The sequence below is a fragment of the Hylaeus anthracinus genome, unplaced genomic scaffold (genome assembly GCF_026225885.1).
Source record: "Hylaeus anthracinus isolate JK02 unplaced genomic scaffold, UHH_iyHylAnth1.0_haploid 11994, whole genome shotgun sequence".
NCBI lineage: Eukaryota > Metazoa > Arthropoda > Insecta > Hymenoptera > Colletidae > Hylaeus > Hylaeus anthracinus.
The window spans coordinates 2,878,781-2,899,295 of NW_026534341.1; the positions used below are offsets into that span (position 1 = coordinate 2,878,781).

Here is a 20,515-nt window from a genome sequence, read left to right on the forward strand (position 1 = left end):
ACAATAGACGAAATTTGGTTACTATTAAAATTCACATACATAGATACGTTGCAATGTCCATCAGGTTGAGACTGATATGCATATAAATTCATTATAACGGCAATAAGGTTAAGAATTTAGAAGATTAATATCTTGACGTACCAAAATGTAATATACAGTCAGTGTAAGAATTCGTACAGCAACAAATTTCAAATAAAATTAATAAGAAAAGAAATACATAAGAGGTTAACATTAAAAACAATAAACTTTAATTTACGCAAATTCTACTCTAAAAATATGTAGGAATGTTGGTTAATTATTTCTTCCCCTAAAATTTACTAATAAAATAAATATATGAAGTTTTATTTCGAATTGGTTCCTGTACGAATACTTATTACACTGACTGTAAATATTTTTACCTAAGCTATAATTACAACAATTAAATATTTCGACAACGATAACTAAACCTCGATTTATATGTCTGTAACTCGATAATTCAGTCGCACTGTGCGTCGAACAAAATGATATCGCTCTCTCACTCTTGGTCCTTTCATCCCCTGACTAGCCTGACGGTGAGTTTCTATCGAGTAAACAGTGACGTATTTGCATCAAACGAATCGTACCTGGGAATACGTCCTTGGTGTCAGTGTTATAAGGATGAATCCATCCGTTTCTCTGCTGAATAATACACTGGAACATGTTGCTGGGCTAAGCGCAGACCTCAACAGGGTGAAAAAAGACACGAGTTCCGTTACAGTTGGCAAGCTCCTTCGATGGGCCACCTTCTTCCTCCGTTCGTCGGAAAAATATTCCCTAGACCGACCGCGTTAACTTCTCGATCGATCTTCGCCTCGAGTATCGATTCAATCGATTCCAAACGCGATGCGTACGATCGAAATCCATCAGACGCGAACTTCGCAATTTCTCGATCGAATTTTCAGGAGACTCTAGCTCCTCGATGGCAATTCGAGACTCGATTCGACCGATCGACATTGATTCCAATCGTTGCAACGGAGAACACGGGAGACGATGCAGCGATGCATCTCGGCGAGGGATCCGTTTGAAAGATGTCGGCACTATTTATTTTCGCAGCGTTCGAACGCGAGCACTTCATCGGTTTCCATTGCGATTCGGGTATCTCGAAGATCCCAGCCTCATTTTCCACGTCTTATCCGGTTATCGGTCTCACCTCGCCTCGAGATCATCTTCACACATGTGTGCTGGTCTACACGTACCGTCCTCTATCTCTCTTTCTCTGTCATCTGCTCCCTCTACCTCGGTCCTTCTCTTCCTGCTTCTCGTTTTCTTCCCTTCAGGCCTGGCTCCCCCCGCAGGCCGCCGCAAGGGTCACTCTCATCCTCTTCGTTAAAACTGTTTCAAAACCGATTCACACACGTTCTGGGACACGTTGCACGCTAGCTCGCCGGCCTTGAAACCGTGCACCTTTTTACCCCAGGCTAACCGAAAACCGTCGTGCGAGGAACGCGCACGTACGGCGGCGAAAACGTATCCCCCATGGAATGAGAAACGGGGCAAAATGGCCACAACGGAAACCGACGGAAACAAAGGCGCGGTAGTTTTGGGAAATTTAAGAACGACAAGGAAACGAAACGATGCTCGCCTTCTCCCGTTGCTCCTACAGAGCCAGAGGGTGGCTGGTCGGCTGGCTGGGATCGAACTAGATGGCTCGTCGCCAGGCAACCGGATTTTCCCTCTCCCTCGGTCCCGTATATCTCCCTCTCCTTCTCGCCCGCTACGCGTTCCCCCTCCTTCGCGCGGGCTCGGGTCTCCCACCCTTTCGGCTTCGTTCTCTCTTTGTCCGGATCTCCCTTTCTTCCCCTGGTACTCCGTCGCCGTTCTATGTCAGTGGCTCTCTGTCGCGCCCCCTCGATTCCCGTCGAAGGCGCAGCTCACCGGTTCCTCTCTGCCAACCCACCCACCCCCTGCATCCTCCAACGCAGAGGATTCTTGTACCTTGGCCGACGACTGATCTCCACAGCCTCGAACACCACCGATGTTGGCCAAATAAAAGAACCCTCCGCAAAATCGACCGTATCCACCCTTCCCCGACTCCCACGACTGTCGTATGGATACGATGCGAATCTTCCATATTTTTGGATCTACGCGATCGTTATCCGTTTCCTGTGTTGGAAATTCTGGAACTGAATTCTGTTGCTATAGGATCGCCCGCAGCGATTGTTACTGGTCCATTAATACTTGCAATTGTAATTTTAATTCGAAATCTGACCTCACAATTGCGATTAACCTCTAACGAACGTATTAAAGTAGTTTTGCGCCCGTTGATAATATGAGAGAGGGGGAGGGAGGAGAGGGGAGCATGGAGCAGCCCTTCCCAACAACTACTGCTGTCATTTGACGTCGATTCTTATTTTCGTTGAAAATAGTTTTTGTTTACGATATCGCGTGTGACCATTGTATCGACATCAAGATAAAGTAACGTACAGTTAGTTCCATAACTGTTTGTACACTCTGTGTCTATTAATAAAATTTGTTGATATTGAACGATAGATTTGATGTTTCTAAATAAATTTTTTATTATAAATATACGAAGACTATATATGAAGATCTACATGCGAGGACTATTTATATACATATTTATAATGAATCATTTATTTGAAAACATCGAGAGCTCGTCGTTTAATTTCGACAAATTTCTTCGACAGAGACATAGAATGTACGAATACTAATGAGACTGACTGCATATTCGCAATGCAATTGGTGCGCGTAGCTTTCGGTGTCAGTTTTTATGTGCTAAAGGAACGGGTGTAGCGACCTAGGTATAGATATACCTGCGGGTGACACGGACACGCCGTGTGACTGCACGTGTGTCGTGTTAAACAACGAGCGTGGAACGCGAGAGTTGTGTGTACCACGTGGAGAGACGGGTGACAGGCAGGACGAGCGAATAGAGGTGCAGCCAGCGCCAGCGTACACACTAGTGGTGGACAGGCGCACTCGGTTTGATCAGAGTCACAGTCACGGTCACGCTTAGAGGGTTGGAATCTACCTTCTATAGATATAGAACAACGCGCCGGGAGCCCACAGTGTACAGAGCACATCTCAACGAGAGCGACGAGGACGGAGACAAAAGCACGTACCGCGAGTCGAGTAACACTCATTGATTCCCCTACTAACGGCGCAGCCGTTCTCTCTTGCGTCGTTTCACTTGCTATTATTTCCAGTGGTGTCGCTAGGGGATGTGGCTTTCAGGCGCTTTCTACAATATCGTAATTCTGCGCTATTGTCCTCGCGTTCTTACCTTTTTTTTTTTTCGCTTAGCGTGAGAGATTAAAATTTGAAATTTAAAAACGGTTGGAGGAAGCCGTAGTTTAAGGCGGATGTTTGGAGGATTTATTTGACGAAGGATTTTAACGAACCTTCGCTCGACAGTTGTTTAATTTTATTAGAAGAAGTTTCAACTATCGACTAATTTAGATAAATGTCTTCGATAGACATAAAAGCTACGAATACTTATGGGATTTACTGTATGCATGTACAGTAATCGTTTTTCTTTCGGCCACTTCTAATGTTATTATTGTTACTAGATTTTCAAGGTGACGGTTGTGAAGCGAAATCCCTGAATCCGTGGGTAGCTATAGTAGGCGAAGTTCATTCAGCGTGCGACTATTCTAAAACTGAACCTCTATTCATGTGATCATTACGTAGTACCGCTATTTTAAAGCCACGGATCGTTTAGGATTCCGACCTTCGTCCACATAAGCGTGCAAATTCAATAATAATAATTTTACATTAAATATTAGCTGTAGAAATTAATTCGGTGCCTTTCTAAGGTAAACATACCATTTATTTATAAAGAAAAACCATGCAACTTTTAATATTCCCTCCCTCCCTGCTAGTAAAATATGAAATAAATATTTCCACTTAGAGTTACACTTAGTTATAAACGATTGAACGCGAAAACCCAGAGTTAATTTCTATCCCTACTAATACAAACTTTATTTCTATTTCTTAACCGACTTCGAAAAGGAGGAGGTTACTCGATTCGACATGTATATATATATAAATAATATGACGAAAAACAGAATATTTGGAACCTTCTGTTTTTCGTCATATTATTTGCCATCTATGATGCATAAGATATCACATGTTTATCATGTGAAAATTTAATTTGATTAAAGTAAACAATTTAATCGATCCAAATAGAACAAAACTCGATTTGTAACTACCACGAAACGTGAAAATTTTCCTGTGAATAAATTTTTCTTTAATTGGGAGGCCTGTTTGAAAAACTTCAGTAATCATATGTAGCTTGAACGCGGCCCAGCTCGGCGCCAGGCTCGAGTCTGGACGCGCACCCTTCTTTGGCTCTAAAAACGGTCTGTTCATAAAAACATCTGTCGCTGAGAACAGGAAACATCGGTTCTTTCTCCTTCATTTTATCTTCTTCAAAGAAAAGTATAAAACATTTCCAATGAAAGGACTTTCGTTTGATTATTCTCGAAATGTCGAATAATTTTTCTGAGTATATAATTTAAGCTTCGTCAGAAAACATTATCCTATACCCTTGTTTATCATTTCAAATTACGTCGTATACGTATATCTGATTTAATAAGTAAATCCCATTCCGATATTGATATTACTTCCTAAGCATATATGTATAATTATCAGACTGAAAACATTTAAGTAAATTCATATTTGCACATTACTCGAATGGATACAAATACATAAAATTAATGTATGTTACCTCTTCTATGCAAGGCGTGCATTTTATTTAAAATGTAAACGTCCTCGTACATTTACATTCGTCATAAATACATAAATATCCGCAGTCTGGTAATTATATTTGAGAAAGCTACAAGTGTAAATAATTCGTATGCTGCCAGGTCACCGGGATCGATATTATAACAGACAATGTTGCAGCCGTACGGGACGTAAACACAAAAGGCCATAATGCATAGAGGAAACAGTCAACCCAGTCACGCACGACTGCGAGGAAGCAGCCCGTGGTGATCAACGCAACTGTGCGCATGCGTTCGGGACAATTAAAGAATACAACAGTGTTTCTCAAACCTCTTCTTTCCACGAACTACTGTAGTTCAACTACAAGAGAATTCTTCTCTCTACAAGAGAGAAAATTGGTTCGGTGGTCACTGAACGTTGTATATACAGGGTGTCCTAAAAATGTTGTAACACCTTGAAATGGATGGTTCGGAAGGTGATTTGAAACAACTTTTTCCTTAGCGAAAATGTTGTGCGAGGCTTCGTTATGGAGATATTAACGGAAAACGTCGACCAATCAGAGCGCGAGTATGCCGATGGAGCGCTCGCGGTAGCATATGAGCGCGGCCACCTAGCGCGTAGCCTACGCTCAACCGGCATACTCGCCCTCTGATTGGTCGGGGTTTTCGTTTAATATCTCCTTAACGATGTCTCGGACAACATTTTCGCTAAGGAAAAAGTTATTTGAAATCACCTCCTGAACCATCCCTTTCAAGCTGTTACAACATTTTTGGGACACCCTGTATAGACAAAATTGAAATGTCCATCAAGTTGAGACTTGCACTAAAACGGTGAGTAAGTACTTTTCAATTATCAAATAAAAAGATGATGATAGGAAAAAAAATGTAATATTAGGATGAATTCTACTCAGTTGACAGAATGTCAACTAAAAATATTTTTTTTTTGTTAAGTGTTCATTGGAAAGTAAAATTTCGTAAACACTGTTCCGGATAATAGAAGGATGATATTAAACAGAATACAGAATGCCGTGAAGCCGATCCCTGTTGCTTCCCACGACTTTAATATGCAGACGAGGCAGTTTCGAGTGCGTCGAGCCAACATTTCAAACGGAAGACGTGCAAGCACCTCATTTGTCCCTATCAAGTGGCATAGGTGCGACATGATTGCACATACGTCGATCAAGAAAAACGAAATTCACCTCTCTGCCCTTTATTTTCTTTTTACTAGCATCTAGCAATTGTACAATCTCTCCAATGCGTTATTAATACATATTTACTGGTATAGTATAGAAACCGCGGGCCACAGCTAATGGAAATATCGATCGAAACATCCGAGTTACGGAAAACAAAAGATAATCACCTACTGATTCACGAAGGAGAACACGCGGTCGAATGCGAACGACATAAAATAAATAGTATTCCACGCGGGATGTAGCTATTTAGTTCTTTGATATTTTTTAAAAAAATCTTCAAAATAAACACCAAGAATTACAACAGATTTGAATTCTACTAAAATCATTGTCAATATTATGTATTATATCAATCATTCGAGGTGAAACAAATTTGATCGCTATAGAAACTGAAATTTATGCATTAATTGACAATAAATATTACTTTAATATAAATATATTAAAGTAGGAAATTAACATAAATATATTCTGACAAAAAAAGAGGCTTGAAACAGTTTTCTAAAATATGCTTCATTTAAAAAACTCTAATGTTGTATGAAAAAATATTATATGAACATATTGAATTATATTTAACACACATGTATACATATAATATTAAAAAGAATTCATTATACAAAATTTCTATAAAGTACAACATTCTAATATATGTTAAGATATAAAAAAAACTGTTAGTTCCACCAGAATTCGCACTAATTTCAGTAACTTCTACCTCCATAGTACAAATGTAAGATCTACGTATAGTGTAAATAACACACTCCTCTATACACAACCTGACACTCATTCTCCACAGCATCGAGCAAGTTAAACAAGACTTTCTAACATCCCTCAATCATACAGTTGTTACATTCATCCCATGTTTCAAGGATCCAAACACATTACACGTTCAAAAATATGTGTAATGCATCATCAATTCCTGGAAACTAACCATTTTAGGTGACTTCAGTTGTCAGTTGTCTAAACAACCAAATTGCTCCTATTTGTTCTACCAAATCCACACAAATGAATGAATTTCTATCATCTTGATAGAAATTGTACTGCATTTCAAGGAAAGAAAATTTCTTCGTATAGACAAACTTATGTAAAGCAGTTGAAAACTGAGTACAACTTGTATAAAATTTTATATATACAACTTTTAAATGTATTACATAAATATACATATATTCAGAAGCAATATTTATATATCATTCAGATACGAAATTATTATAAATATCAGGTAATCAAATTTTCCTAACAAACTGTTTGTATACTATATTTATAGTCTTATTATTTAACTCTCATTTGAATTTCAACGAATTTTTTCAAACGTTCGTTGGAGCGAAGACCGCGAGCTAGTTGAAAATAAACCCAAGGGAAAACTTGTTTACGCCTCGAAGAATTATGTTATTATATTTCCGACGGAATCGCGCTCAAAATATAAATCGCACCGAGGATAATCTTCAAATTCTGTGCTTAGTGGGAAGGAAAGAAGTTGGAACCGCGATCGTACCACCGATCGTTACAGAAAAAGTTGACTTTCTCTTGGCGATAAAGATAGAAGGAAAACAAGAGACAGAGAGTAAGAGAGAGACGGAGCGAAAGGGACGCACAAGTGCGTGGGCTGTAACTTACTGTTGAAGACGAGCAGCTTCCGCGTGGAGCCAAGCCTCTTGATGGGAGACTTTACGCCGTCGATTTCCTCCTCGTCCATCGTGGCTCGAACGATCCCTGAATTCACCTCGGATCCCCTTCGGGGATGATGTTCGTACGCGCACCGACGATTTCTCTGAACGCAACGCCAAAGAGTACTTGTCACAGTTTACAGCATTCTCGTGCACGAGGAGGAGGTCACCACGTCGTTGGCGACGAAACCGGTTTTATCGAGGCAGAGTTAATATTTCTCTATGACCCGCACTAGACGCGGTATCAACGTGCACATTTGCTAGCCGTGCATTCGTCCGGCCTATCCGCAGGGGGGAGGGGAAGAATAAAGGAAGGCGAGAAGAAATGCCAATGAGCGAGTGGTTCGGGCCGAACAAGTGAACGGTTTACGCATCGATGGAACGAATCACGACGCGAGGAGCGAGCTGGTCGCGACGCGGGTCACTCCGGTAATGCTGATTGGTTTCTGGCTATCCCGATTCCCGAGGCACTGCGAGGATATTCTTGGCCTCCGGTATATTAATTCAAGTTCGGGGGGACCGGCGTCGCTACCGCCGTCGCCGTCTCCGTCGCCGTCGCCGTCGTGCATCGTCACTTAACCGCCACGCCGCGTCCACTTCTGCCCGTTGCCTAGCAACTGCCACTGACAAGGTTACGGGTTACGGGACCTTGCTGCCATCTATGGGTCCCTTCGACAATTCAGGAATTTTCAATTATCGTTCAAACGACGCAGGTTGAATTTATGCAAACGATGATATACATGTCCCAAGAATGTTGTAACACCTTGAAAAAGGTGGTTCGGGAGGTGATTTGAAACAACTTTTTCCTTAGCGAAAATATTGTCCGAGGCTTCGTTGAGGAGATATTAACAAAAAACCTCGACCAATCAGAGCGCGCATATCGCGGTGTAGCGCTAGGCGGTCGACCATTATCGATACTGCTAAAGTAGTGTATCTGGTGTATCATGCAGCCATTATCGATACTGCTAAAGTAGTGTATCTGGTGTATCTATGTAGCTACGTTCACGATGTATGTGCCGAATGAGACTGATGAGAACCTTAAAAACACCAGAGTTTCGTCTCTGTGAACCTGCACTGTGATCTCGTTTTGTTCCGCATTTGTTTTCAGGGTAAATTCTTACTGGGAAACTTGAATAAAGCAAAATAAAGTGAAACAAGCGAAGTCTGATTTAACACGACCTACCTAAATGACTATGTTCGGTCGTGTGTTTATATCAAATTTTCGCAATATATCGGTAGGTACAAAACAAGTTTCCAGGAAAATTTATATATAATTTTCCCTGTTAATATGTTCGAATCGATTCGTTGATCATTCATTCCCTAAATTCAATGAAATTCCTAACATTTGTCCATTTAAAAGAAATAAATGAATGAAACTAATCAAGAATGCGAAAGATGAATAAAATGAAAGTTTTACAGCTTCTATCGAGAGTATGGAATGGTCCTAATGGAGCATTGGCTGGTAAACAAGCTGAACAAAAAATGATAGCAATTTTGAGGAATACGTTTCCTAAAGCCAAGCTTATCGAAGTAAATGATGTATCAGGTAAAGTGATAATAATCCTTATGTTAGAAAAGATGGTATGATTGAATTAATTAAAATGATGATATGATGATTGATTAAAAGTATTCTAGTATTCTAATACCATAGTAGTATCACTGAATACTTGAATAGTTATTATATTAGTTTAATTGAAAAATTGTTTTAAGATGCTGAAACATCCAAAATCCAAGTGCTTGTATACTTTTGATTCGCAGTATATAATAGAAGTATATTGTTATCAACAGGAATAATATTTTGTGCATATTTAACCATCTAAATAATAGATAATTCTCCCTTTTTTAATATAATAGCAATGTTACATAAGAGAAATTGAGAACTACCAGCATTATTTATAATTTATTTTTGTAGGAGGATGTGGTGCAATGTTTGAAATAAATGTGATCGCTCCTGAATTCAAGGGATTGAATACTATCAAACAACATCGGATGATCAATGAAGTAAGAAAAATTAACTTTAAAAGACTGTAATTCTGTTAATGTAGTACAATTATATTTTTCTAGGCACTCAAGCAAGAAATCAAAGATATGCACGGATTACGGATATACACGAGTGTTCCTGAGTCCTAGACAATTTTTAATTCTTTAGAGAAAACTGTTCCTTACATGCTCGGTTGTACGTCGAAGCTGTACAAACTTTTGTAAATTTCCCATATATACATAATTTAAAGACTTGTACAATTATGTAATTTAATATTTTAATGACATATCTAGATAATGCAAATACAATATACATGTACATGCATGTACACTGCTGCTCAAAAGTATGCGGACATTTGTCACTTTTAACAAATCTGTAGTACACAAAGTTACTATCGTATAATTTTAATTGCAAAATACTGTAACAAGTACACATTTAATATACGATAGCAGTATTTTAAATGATTTAATTATTTGAATTTGTTAAATAACGAAAAATGTATGCAACGTGTTTATACTGAATTATATCCTGCTGCCAATGGATGGTTTCTAAAACAATTATAGGAATTACTACAAACGAAGTAGAAAGAAAGAAAGAAACAGTTCGAAGACAGAGTACACATATTCTACTTGTTGATTTGTACACTAATAATTGATTGATATTAAGTTTTTTAAATAAATAAAAATACCGGGAAATGTGGCGCCATCTACCGGTGCGAAGTGGAAACTATTTCACGAGAACTTAGACGGTACTTTTATTTATTTAAATAACTTAATATCAGTCAATTATTGGTGTACAAATCAACAATTAGAAGTTGATTTATGATAATTACGATTTAAAATTATATGGATATACAGAAAAAGTAATTTTCTAAAAGTAGTTTTCTAAAAGTTAATCAGCTGATATATCAGTCGATGCATGTGTCATTCGAGAAGTGATAAAATAGTTATCGCATTCCTCGCGCATGCTTGCTTGCCAACAATAAAATATTTTTGACAGTTGCCACATCGATCGAACACCGCAATTGTATTCCTAACTTCATTTCAAATTTGATTAACGCTACATGTTAAATTGCTTCATGCACGATCCTCTGTTTTCTTGTCCTGAATAAAATGGGTCTAGTTTTTATTGATATTTAAGCAACTGAACAGAAAAATAGTACAATGCTGATCGTTATATCTTGTGTGTCACAATATTGGCTACCTGTTCGTTCTTTATGAACAAATTGTCCTGCACAATTGAATTTTCTAAATTCTGAAATTTTTTTACCGTTTAAATGTTTTCAATGACAGCGATAGATGAAAACTTTCAGACATGGAGGTTGACGAAATTATCAAAGACATTTTCGGTTTGAATGTGTATTTAGGGCTTATAGATGCAAACTCAACTGAAGAAAGTTCAAAGGGTTCTAGGTATCTTGATCTACTTGCATCTTTTTTTTCTTCATTATTGTTTAGGTGTAATGCATCTCTGTGCATGCATATTGAGATTACATTTACGTTTCAGAGTACCACATGGATTCACCTTGGTAAATAACTATATCGAAACTACCTTATCAAAGAATGCACTGACACAGAATGTTGAGGATATCAGAGTTGGTCGAATCGGCCCGAGCACTGTCAAATTTGACAAGTCTACATACCAAGGACCCTGCCTCATTTCTCCAGATAGACTTGGTATTCACTCTTTAAGCAACTTCAGTACGATAAGAGCGAATACTGCTGTATACAAAGGAAAATGGATGTATGAACTGGAACTTGGCTCAAATGGTGTTATGCAAGTTGGCTGGAGCACTATTAAGTGCGAATTTAATCAGAAATGTGGAGTTGGTATGCAAGCTTTTCTACTATTGTAATGATAGAATATGAATTTATTTTGTTCTAAGCCATGACGAAACAGAACTGAGAAGTCTATACTCCCTTTTGTTACAACATGACTTTGTTTAGGCTCAATTTTAAATAAGTACAAATTTTATTGAAAGACATATTGTTTTTTCTTTTTAAATGTTTTCAGCTACAGCAAGGGCACTTTTCAAAAATAATTTTAACGTTTAAAATTAGAATAATTTATACGCATGCGTTCATTTTAATAGATAATATTTAATATCTTCCTTTTAGGGGATACTATCAACTCATATGCTTACGATGGAAATCGTATTAGAAAGTGGAATGTAACTATTCACAAATATGGAGAAGCGTGGTTGACGGGTGATATTATTGGATGCGCGATAGACATGGATAATGGAACTATTGATTTCTATAGAAATGGCAGACATTTAGGAAGAGCCTTTGAAAACATATCAATGGGTCCTGGTTTTGCCTACTTTCCTACAGTCAGCCTTGTGTTATCAGAAAAGTTAACAGCAAATTTTGGTTCTATGCCAATGCGCTATCCTATAGAAGGATACGAGCCCCTGCAAGCAGCGCCCGAAAAAGAAATAATTCAAGCTACGCAGCTATTTAAATGGCTCTCGAGAATAGTGGAATTAATAAATGCACAGCAGAACATGGACGAACAGAAGATGTTACATAATGAAAATATAAGTCTCGAAGTTTTTTTAATGTGTCTTTCGAGATCTGTTTTGAAGCATTTAGGATCTCTAATTACCTTACCGTATATTACGGCACATATTTCAGTCCCATTTTTACAACGACTATCCGAATTGAAAACAGATTCATCAAAAGAATCTATGTATTCTTGTATGTTGTTCACTTGCTTAGATTTATTGTGGACATTTCTCGAAGACCATGAAATGAAGGCGTTCTTAGAGAGTACACTACTTTGTTTATTATCTGCATTCAGACATGTTACTTCCTTATTGGAGTATCTCGATCATTGTAAAAGTTTACTTCTGTTGACGAAAATCTGCAAACATACGACGACTCGTCAGTATTTACTGCAATATTTACTTTTCGATCGAGTAAGATTCGTAGATTTCATGCATGTTAAACCGATGGATGAGGGAGGTTTGGCTGACGTTGTCAGTAAAGTGTGGTGGGAAATGAATTCTGTGGATTCAACGATCGAAGCGAACAAAGCAAGTTACCTGGATACGTGCGAGAAAATTAGAGCTGCCGTATCTGGTATGATATTTTTCGATATACATATTTCTAAGGTTTATTTCTGTATGTCCTTATCTCTGTTTAAAACGTTTTTTAGAAGTAGAAGAAGTGCAAGTGGAATTACTGCTGACGCTTCTCGATAATTCTGATGGGAACGATAAGAGGCCAACCTCGAGGACTATATTTTTACGAAGATTCAAACGTTTTGTACAGGATAATCTTGAATTGAGTCGTGTGAGTACCTACTATATTACCTACCATGATACTTTCGAACAATATTTCTACAGAGAGTAACGAATATTTCAGACTCCCCTACCAATCACGTTATGTTGTTTCCACCGACTCCTGGTTGCATTCAGAATTTTGTGGAATATCGAAGTAGGAACATCTCCTGTTTACATGCCTTGCAGGTAAAAACAAACATAAGATTCTATTTGACATATTGAATCGTTCAAGACGGAAGAGAGCTTTAAAAATTGCGAAAAGTGATACAATGATTATAATTGCTTTCTCTATCTTCGTAAGCATTGTTAGATCTCATTTAATTTACGTAATAGCATTTCCTTATAAATTGGAATGGGCAGGGCATTCTACGACGCATCGATCGATTACTCTAGAACTGAGAGATTGGGAGGAGTTTTGTCTCACTTGAGTAAAACGTTCAGAAGCGATTTGCTAGAACAGTTAGGACCCGATCATGAAGTGATAACTGCGCTGGAACAATCTTCGTCGGATTCGTCGAATGCGCATAACAGAACAACCAGAGTAGTGGATTTACGTGCACTTTCGCCAGGGCTTGTTCGAGCAATCCATGTCAGCTCATCGATACAAGCGAATTCGGTGATTTATGAAAGACTTGGATATTTAAGGGAAGATAGAAGTTCCATGCCCTTAGGCCTTGTAGATGCAACCGTATCTTTGCTCAGAATGCTCGATACCATTATTTTATTCTATCACATAGTAGCGAAGAAGCAGTTAGCGAGCGTTGCAAACTTTAGAAACAGAATGTCAGAATTTATCACCGCTATGCAAGAGACGAAAGGACGACTAGAGCAAATAAAGAAGAAGAAGGACTTCGAGTCCCAATCTATTCAACAAGAACTGTCGAGAACGCTCAACGTCTTCAATACTAAATTAATCGAACAAGCAAGGTACATGGCATGGGTACGCGCTGTTGTTTACTCTGAACAGAAGCAATCGCAACTAGCCTGGCTTCTAGGAGTAGTCACGTTCACTTTAAAAAACTCTAGCAAAGAAGGAAACTTGTTTAGTTTCGTGCCAGATTTTTTTTTGGAAGCGCTGGCCGACTTGTTCGTTAGTTTACGGAATCACATGCACCCAACGGTGCGTATCGAGAACATCCCAGATTATCGAGAAATGCTATCAGACATAGCTGAGTTTCTCTGCGAGCATTTCATGGATCCTCGTATAGTAAATGCGAATTCGAAAAGTACGTTACTTTTAACACTGGCTGGGTTTGTGTGCAATTCCCTTACCTTGGAAATATTGGAAAACGTGCCAGAAGAAAGTCGAATAAAAGTTGTTATAAATCTGTTAAATTCGTATGAGAATAGAGCATGGGCAGAGTCAAATTGGATTCTAGTTAGATTTTGGCAAGGCAACGGCTTCGCCTTTCGACATAAGGAAAGTATACATCTCTCGAAGAGAGTTGGACCAAGATTGCTTCAGCACGAATCGATTTCTCAGCCTATAAGTACGTAAACTTTACTCTTTCAAAACGATACGTTTTCGATAGAGTTACTGATCCTTCGTATTTGTTCCTGGTTCCTCAGGACCATGTCCATCGACTGTATATCAAGATCACATAAAAGATATATTACTAAGAAATCCACAAATATCCACCAAGTTTTTAAATTCCTTACTGAATCAGTTGAACTGGGCTCTCTCTGAGTTTATCGGGATGATACAAGAGATTCATAATGTTTCCTCGCGACCCGAAAGAGTCTTCATCGATTCCAGGCAGTTGAAAATTTGTGCTACGTGCTTCGATTTAACAATTTCCCTGTTGAGAGTTTTAGAGATGATCACTACAGTGGTTCCGAGCATCTTTATCGATTCAACGCAGTCTTCCAGTGAGAATTTGCTGTCCAGACTATGCCAAGTATGTATCTTTATACAATACTGTTTTTGAGTTATTATGGTGTACAAATTAAAATGGGTCACCCTGTACATTTTTCTTAAATTGTAATCATGGTAACATTATTTTTACAGTTACTCTGCCAAGTATTGAACAGAATAAGTTTACCAACCAGTTGCTTCCAACACGTTGTATTATTAGAAATACCTAATTTGGAATCTGTGGATCATTTTCCAATATTGGCAGCAGTCACTGGTATCCTGTTGGCTTTGCTTAAAGAAGATATGACCGATTATAAACGTAAGTATTCTGTCTAATTGCTAAATAAATTAGAAATACAAAACAATCATAACTTAAGAAAAATGTAAACTTTAGCAGTGAAAAAGTTAACGGAAGTACCAAAGGTCACGCAAACCTTGCTGATGGAACCCAGTTTCCAAATAAGTTCTCTCCACTTTTTGTTGGGTGATACAATGCCTAAAAGTAAAACGGAACAAAATGCAAAGACATTTTCGTTTGCAAACTGTAAGTTTCAAGTTTTCTTGGAACTTCGAATGTTCGATAGCTATTAAATTATTATTTATCGTAGATCCAGATTGTGTAACGAAGGAAGAATTGAAAAAAGTTAAAGATATGATTGAATATTTGGACGAGTGTCGTGCCATCTTACCAGAATTGAAAATATTAAGCGATGATGATGATACTTGCACGATTTGTTATGCGTACCCTGTAGCGGTGACGTTCAAACCCTGTGGTCATCAAACATGTCGCAATTGCATCGAGAGACACCTTCTGAACACCAGAGAGTGCTTTTTTTGCAAGGTGACTATTGATCAAGTCGTGGATCTTTCTGGCAACACACTATACAATTTTATCGATGAAAATCTAAATTCGTCAGAATTATCTTAACGTATCAACAAATACTTTTGAAGTATGTGTGGATACTACGAACAAATTATGAGACATATTTTGCTGTAAAATTAATTATGATAGTAAATTTGTTGTAAAAACTACAAAAGAGTTTGGAGAGGATTTTATTTATTTAACATCACTCGCTGTTTCAAGATATAAAAGTGTAATACAAAAATAAACGATCGCATCTCGGTTTGTAAAAATTTTTAGCAATAACAGATATAATAATAAATGTTATGTACATCAGTCTTCTGATTTTCTTTATGCTAACATTACAATTATTGAGCAAATTACAGAGCACGTGTTTATTATATGATTAAAAATTAATCTCGAATTCTTTTTCGATAATTAAATCAAGCTAAATTCGCTAAGTACATAAACTTTGCCTTAGTTGTCTAAAACCAGTTATAAGTGGCAGTTGCGATGCCTTATTAAAATCTCTTATAGCTTGGACAAAAATTATGCCAGAAACAAACGCGCCAAGCGCGGTGATAAAAATTGCGAATACCATTTGAAGCCTATCTTTGTTTAGATACAGTTCTGAATCTTTTCGAAGAATATTTTGAAATAGGCAAATACCTGGGATGATAAAAATGAAAGCTGCAGATAGTACTCCTAATAAATTAATAACTGGTGAAATATCTGGTACTAATATCGCAATCGTCAAAGACAATATGTACCAAATCAATGTAATAAAAACTCTAAATCTACCATTTACGTTAACATCCATTCCAAGAAAGCTCAAAAGAGCATCACGACCGCAGTATAAAACAATTGGATACGTAGTAAAATTCTTAATAGCTACGAACACTATTGCTAAAGTAAGAATCACACTTTTCTCTGTATATCCTTGAAGAATGTCGCTGGGCACTTTTCCAGCACCGAACGTTGCATATCCACAGATACCTACTACTGTGTATACAGCGAAGCAAACAATCATGCTTACTACAGCACACACCGTAAACTTGCCAAGGCTTCGGTCTTTCATGCAAGCATACATTGGTATTGCTGTCATGTGACTCTATGGATGAAATTTAAAAGGATTGTAATCTTTGGGTTTAAAATATCAACAAATGTTATAGCACATGCAATTAGTGTAAAATATACACTTATTCTTTTTAAAATGCTAACATATCAAAAATACAGTACCTGGTATGCGAAACATATTATTGGAATTATTTGGAGTGCTTCATAGTCATTATCAGGCCATATTTTCATAGGATCAATAAGAGATTCGTTTTTTGTAAAATTTTTGTATACAATCAACCATGCTACGTACAAAACAGTTATACAGCCAAGGGAACTAGCATAACTTAAAACATCCAGTTTCTTAAAGAAACATAAGGGTAATATGAATACACTACAACTCACAGCTGTGACAAATGGTCTTGATAAATACCTGAAATATTCAATTTGCAAATGAGAAAATATACCAAGATTAAGCATTTTCTGAAACATAATGAAATATTACCATGTGTGACAGTAATCGAATCCATAATATGTTACAAAAACTCTGTCAAATTGATCGCCAATGATAATAATAAATGTCAAGCAGCATCCAAAACTATATATTATGATGCACAAAGCGCATAAGAAAAGCGACTTATGCCCACAGAAATCTGCAAACATGTCTTGCATAGTAGAAGTATTTGTAATATCGCTACAGTTTGCTAGGATTACAAGCGCAGCTGTAATAAAGACAAGCAACAGGAGTTGTACGATAATGGACGTGCCTATTCCTCCAGCTCTGTCGAATGCTTGCGGAAAATTTAAAAGACCAGCTCCTAAGGTAGCATTGATGATCAAAAAAATTGTACTTAATACGCTGGTGCCTGTAAATATAGTTCATTAATTAATTATGAGAGATTATTTAAGAAAATGAATGATCAATGTATTCTGTTCGTTCGTAAATCATAACTGTAAATTGAAGTAAAATGTTAGAAGCAATTGGCAAATGGTAAACACAATATACCTGATCGCACACATTGGTGCTCGCGACTAGAAGGATTTGGAGCAGTACATAATAACATATCATTTTGGATAAGTCTATCTGTTTCTCCAGTTAAATAATTCATGTTGAACAAGATTATATATCAACTAGTTATGTCAAACCAATATTTCGCCTCGCTTTTATTTCCAATTATGCTTTTCTTCCAATAGGAGGCACTTATCGATAATTTATCTAAGATTTTACAGTTGTGCTAAAGGTCAATGTAGGAAGAAAACATGCTTTGTTTGTGTTTTCACAGCTGCTCACAGCATTACGGCGATGCCAGACATACAGGGTATCCCAAAAATGTTGGATGTCCATGAAGGGGGTGGTTCAGGGGGTGATTTGAAACAACATTTTCCTTAGCGAAAATGTTGTTCGAGGCTTCGTTGAGGAGATATTAACGGAAAACCCCGACCAATCAGAGCGCGAGTATGCCCGTGGTAGCGAAGGCTACGCGCTCTGATTGGTCGTGGTTTTTTATTAATATCTGCTTAACGAAACCTCAGAAAACATTTTCGCTAAGGAAAAAGTTGTTTCAAATCACCTCCCGAAACAACCCTTTCAAGGTGTTACAACATTTTTGGGACACCCTATATAGTCGAAGACTGCACCTATTGGTTGATGATTGGTCGTTACTAGGAAACGACCGCCATGTTTGGTAGTGACAAATTTTTAAGCTCACCCCCACCGCTTACCGAGCGGCTCAGAGAGCGGTGGCGTGGAAAAACACCGAAGTTTCGCCTCTGTAGAAGTAATCTATGGCAAAAACAATTTCCAATAAAAATAGTTCCTGATAGTTCCCAACAGAAAATTGCTCATTATTCCATTCATATTGTTCCTTATTTATACATTCATTCAAATGTTAACAGCAAATTGTCCTTCTTGAATGTTGTCACAATGTGGTTCCGTGGTATTTCCAATGCTCACAATTTTTTTGGCATTGTGAATGTTAAAGTACGTTTACACTGTAGGAAAAATATCACATTGTGTCAATCGATCCGACATCAAAGCACGGTAGGTAGACAGTGCCCTACCATCGGTGAAATTATCGAGCAATGGAGCAATCGATTTAAAAATGAAGGTATTTCAGAACCTGTAGAATCTATCGAGCACATCGTTGCCCACGTGATAAACACTAGAAAGGTATGACAGTCGGTAAATAGTAGATTTACGAATTTCATTCAAACAATCTATGGACAAGTTTCTGTTTTAGTTTTACGTTTTGAATTGGTTTTGAATCTATCTTTATTTGTAGCGAAAAATAAATATGGAATTGTTAATAATAATAAATTTTGAAAAAGATGAAAAATGAGTTTTCTATTGAAACCGTCGGAGCACTACAATTAAATTTTTATTACTTCTTGGCTGTTAGAACAACTTATAAGCATTTCTTCTAATCTTTAAAAGCAGTCTGCTGATAAATTGTATCAATTAAAAACACTGTAAAATCATGGTGCCACAGAAATTGTAATCATGCATACTTATCCATTATCTCTGTTATTTTAACAAACAAATACTGCAATTTTAAATTCTATCAATATCAATATATAATTATGGAAGAGTTTGCAAATTTCCTAACAATAAGTATAACATTAGTTTTGTTTCATATTTTAGTCCACGATTTTTGTTTACATTATATCTGTTAAAACAATCTTAACATTGATATTTGGATTTAAAAAAAAAACTATTGTTTTCAGATATTAGATCTTGTAAATGCTCAAAATAATCAGCTCACATTAGATCAATATCATAAGTTGGAATCATTATGCGAATGCCGGTTGTCTAGGTACAAATATTCACAAATATCAAATTAGCTCTTTGGGCTAAACAAGCACAAAGGGTTAAAAATATTCAGTTTTGTATCTATTTTATGACCATAAAGAATAGATTTTTACAGGATGCCAGTACAGTACATAATAGGAGAATGGGACTTTCGAGACATTACTTTAAAATTAGTTCCACCTGTTTTCATTCCGCGACCAGAAACTGAAATACTAGTTGATTTTGTATTAAAAAGACTAAGTTCCTTACAGAAGGAAAAGCATGAGATTTTAGAACTTGGATGCGGTTCTGGAGCAATATCTCTTGCGATAGCTCATAGTAACAAAACTGTGATTATTGTTCAAGCTTTATTAATTTTTCATACACATATCTGCATATTCTGCTGTTTATAGCAAAATTGGTGTTCATAAATAGTAATCATGGATTTATGTGCATTGTAATGATAATTCTTTCTAGGTAAATTGCATAGCAATCGATGCAAACTTGCAGGCATGCGAATTAACTAAAGACAATCGAGATCGATTAGGTTTAGAACATCAAGTCACAGTTATACATGCAACTCTTAAAGATAATGGAGAAATCGAAGTTCCAAATGTATCAAATGGACATGGAAGTCTTGATTTAAATTCGAAAACTTTTGATTGCATAGTTAGCAATCCTCCATATGTACCTACTAAACAGATACTTACATTAGCTCCTGAAATTAAAATGTAATTCAATTATCTTCTTCTATATATTTACATGTAATTATTTGCAGGAAAAATATCTAAATACTTTGCTGGTACAATAAGCTTATTTTATGTTGTGAATTGTATGCTTACATCTTTCTAGTTACGAAGACTTAAGAGCCCTTGATGGAGGAGATGATGGCTTAAAAGTCATTAAACCTTTATTAAAATATGCTTCTACAGTCTTAAAACCTGGTGGACGTTTACTTTTAGAGGTTGATTCGACTCATCCTGAATACATACAATTCTTTACCAAAAAATATTGTACCCTGAAACTCCAGTATGAACATACCTACAAAGATTTTTGTAATAACGATAGATTTGTTGAGATATTAAAAGTGTCATAAATCTGTTTCGCCGTTAAATAATAGGATATTAAAGCAATAAACGGAATATTTATATATGAACACC

At 37.0% G+C, this 20,515-nt stretch overlaps 5 protein-coding genes across 9 annotated transcripts in view; 3 read left to right on the forward strand and 2 right to left on the reverse strand.

Moving 5' to 3' along the window:
* The window catches only part of LOC128888725 (SLIT-ROBO Rho GTPase-activating protein 1-like), a 32,907-nt gene extending 24,865 nt beyond the window's left edge, over positions 1 to 8,042 (reverse strand). For 2 of the 5 annotated variants that reach the window (XM_054145813.1, XM_054145817.1), the window contains exon 1: positions 7,499 to 8,040. In XM_054145813.1, the coding sequence (XP_054001788.1) occupies positions 7,499 to 7,577 (79 nt within the window). In that variant the 5' untranslated portion in view covers positions 7,578 to 8,040. Of the gene's footprint in view, positions 1 to 602; positions 1,659 to 7,498 lie in introns of those variants that run through there. The other 3 variants (XM_054145812.1, XM_054145816.1, XM_054145811.1) reach the window with 2 other exon arrangements.
* Positions 8,043 to 8,515: 473 nt separating this feature from the next.
* LOC128888768 (bolA-like protein 3) lies at positions 8,516 to 9,993 on the forward strand. Its single transcript, XM_054145891.1, has 4 exons — positions 8,516 to 8,783; positions 8,968 to 9,094; positions 9,461 to 9,549; positions 9,613 to 9,993. Exons 1-4 carry the CDS (start codon positions 8,736 to 8,738, stop codon positions 9,676 to 9,678), a joined length of 330 nt encoding a protein of 109 aa, XP_054001866.1. The 5' UTR covers positions 8,516 to 8,735; the 3' UTR covers positions 9,679 to 9,993.
* A 473-nt stretch (positions 9,994 to 10,466) lies between these two features.
* LOC128888724 (E3 ubiquitin-protein ligase RNF123-like) lies at positions 10,467 to 15,598 on the forward strand. The gene is made up of 10 exons (XM_054145809.1): positions 10,467 to 10,941; positions 11,036 to 11,358; positions 11,647 to 12,612; positions 12,689 to 12,825; positions 12,898 to 13,001; positions 13,176 to 14,305; positions 14,385 to 14,713; positions 14,824 to 14,989; positions 15,068 to 15,214; positions 15,279 to 15,598. Exons 1-10 carry the CDS (start codon positions 10,844 to 10,846, stop codon positions 15,596 to 15,598), a joined length of 3,720 nt encoding a protein of 1,239 aa, XP_054001784.1. The 5' UTR covers positions 10,467 to 10,843.
* A 109-nt stretch (positions 15,599 to 15,707) lies between these two features.
* LOC128888748 (sodium-coupled neutral amino acid transporter 7-like) lies at positions 15,708 to 18,346 on the reverse strand. The gene is made up of 5 exons (XM_054145857.1): positions 18,206 to 18,346; positions 17,574 to 17,783; positions 17,073 to 17,433; positions 16,751 to 17,000; positions 15,708 to 16,622 (listed from the first exon to the last, which is right to left on the reverse strand). Exons 2-5 carry the CDS (start codon positions 17,674 to 17,676, stop codon positions 15,969 to 15,971), a joined length of 1,368 nt encoding a protein of 455 aa, XP_054001832.1. The 5' UTR covers positions 17,677 to 17,783; positions 18,206 to 18,346; the 3' UTR covers positions 15,708 to 15,968.
* On the forward strand, positions 18,246 to 20,511 carry LOC128888749 (MTRF1L release factor glutamine methyltransferase). Its single transcript, XM_054145858.1, has 5 exons — positions 18,246 to 18,737; positions 19,292 to 19,380; positions 19,492 to 19,705; positions 19,833 to 20,086; positions 20,208 to 20,511. Exons 1-5 carry the CDS (start codon positions 18,246 to 18,248, stop codon positions 20,449 to 20,451), a joined length of 1,293 nt encoding a protein of 430 aa, XP_054001833.1. The 3' UTR covers positions 20,452 to 20,511.
* The last annotated feature ends 4 nt before the right edge of the window (positions 20,512 to 20,515 follow it).

Coding starts and splice junctions, on each gene's coding strand:
- LOC128888748 (XM_054145857.1), bottom strand. CDS start 17,676: ATGAATTATTTAACTGGAGAAACAGATAGACTTATCCAAAATGATATG. Junction 17,434..17,573: donor GCACCAATGTGTGCGATCAG/GTATATTGTGTT, acceptor CTATATTTACAG/GCACCAGCGTATTAAGTACA. Junction 17,001..17,072: donor TTCGATTACTGTCACACATG/GTAATATTTCAT, acceptor TGAATATTTCAG/GTATTTATCAAGACCATTTG.
- LOC128888724 (XM_054145809.1), top strand. CDS start 10,844: ATGGAGGTTGACGAAATTATCAAAGACATTTTCGGTTTGAATGTGTAT. Junction 11,359..11,646: donor TAATCAGAAATGTGGAGTTG/GTATGCAAGCTT, acceptor TCTTCCTTTTAG/GGGATACTATCAACTCATAT. Junction 14,990..15,067: donor AGATATGACCGATTATAAAC/GTAAGTATTCTG, acceptor AAACTTTAGCAG/TGAAAAAGTTAACGGAAGTA.
- LOC128888768 (XM_054145891.1), top strand. CDS start 8,736: ATGACTATGTTCGGTCGTGTGTTTATATCAAATTTTCGCAATATATCG. Junction 9,095..9,460: donor CGAAGTAAATGATGTATCAG/GTAAAGTGATAA, acceptor TTATTTTTGTAG/GAGGATGTGGTGCAATGTTT. Junction 9,550..9,612: donor AACATCGGATGATCAATGAA/GTAAGAAAAATT, acceptor ATATTTTTCTAG/GCACTCAAGCAAGAAATCAA.
- LOC128888749 (XM_054145858.1), top strand. CDS start 18,246: ATGTTTGGTAGTGACAAATTTTTAAGCTCACCCCCACCGCTTACCGAG. Junction 19,381..19,491: donor TGCGAATGCCGGTTGTCTAG/GTACAAATATTC, acceptor AGATTTTTACAG/GATGCCAGTACAGTACATAA. Junction 20,087..20,207: donor TTAGCTCCTGAAATTAAAAT/GTAATTCAATTA, acceptor ACATCTTTCTAG/TTACGAAGACTTAAGAGCCC.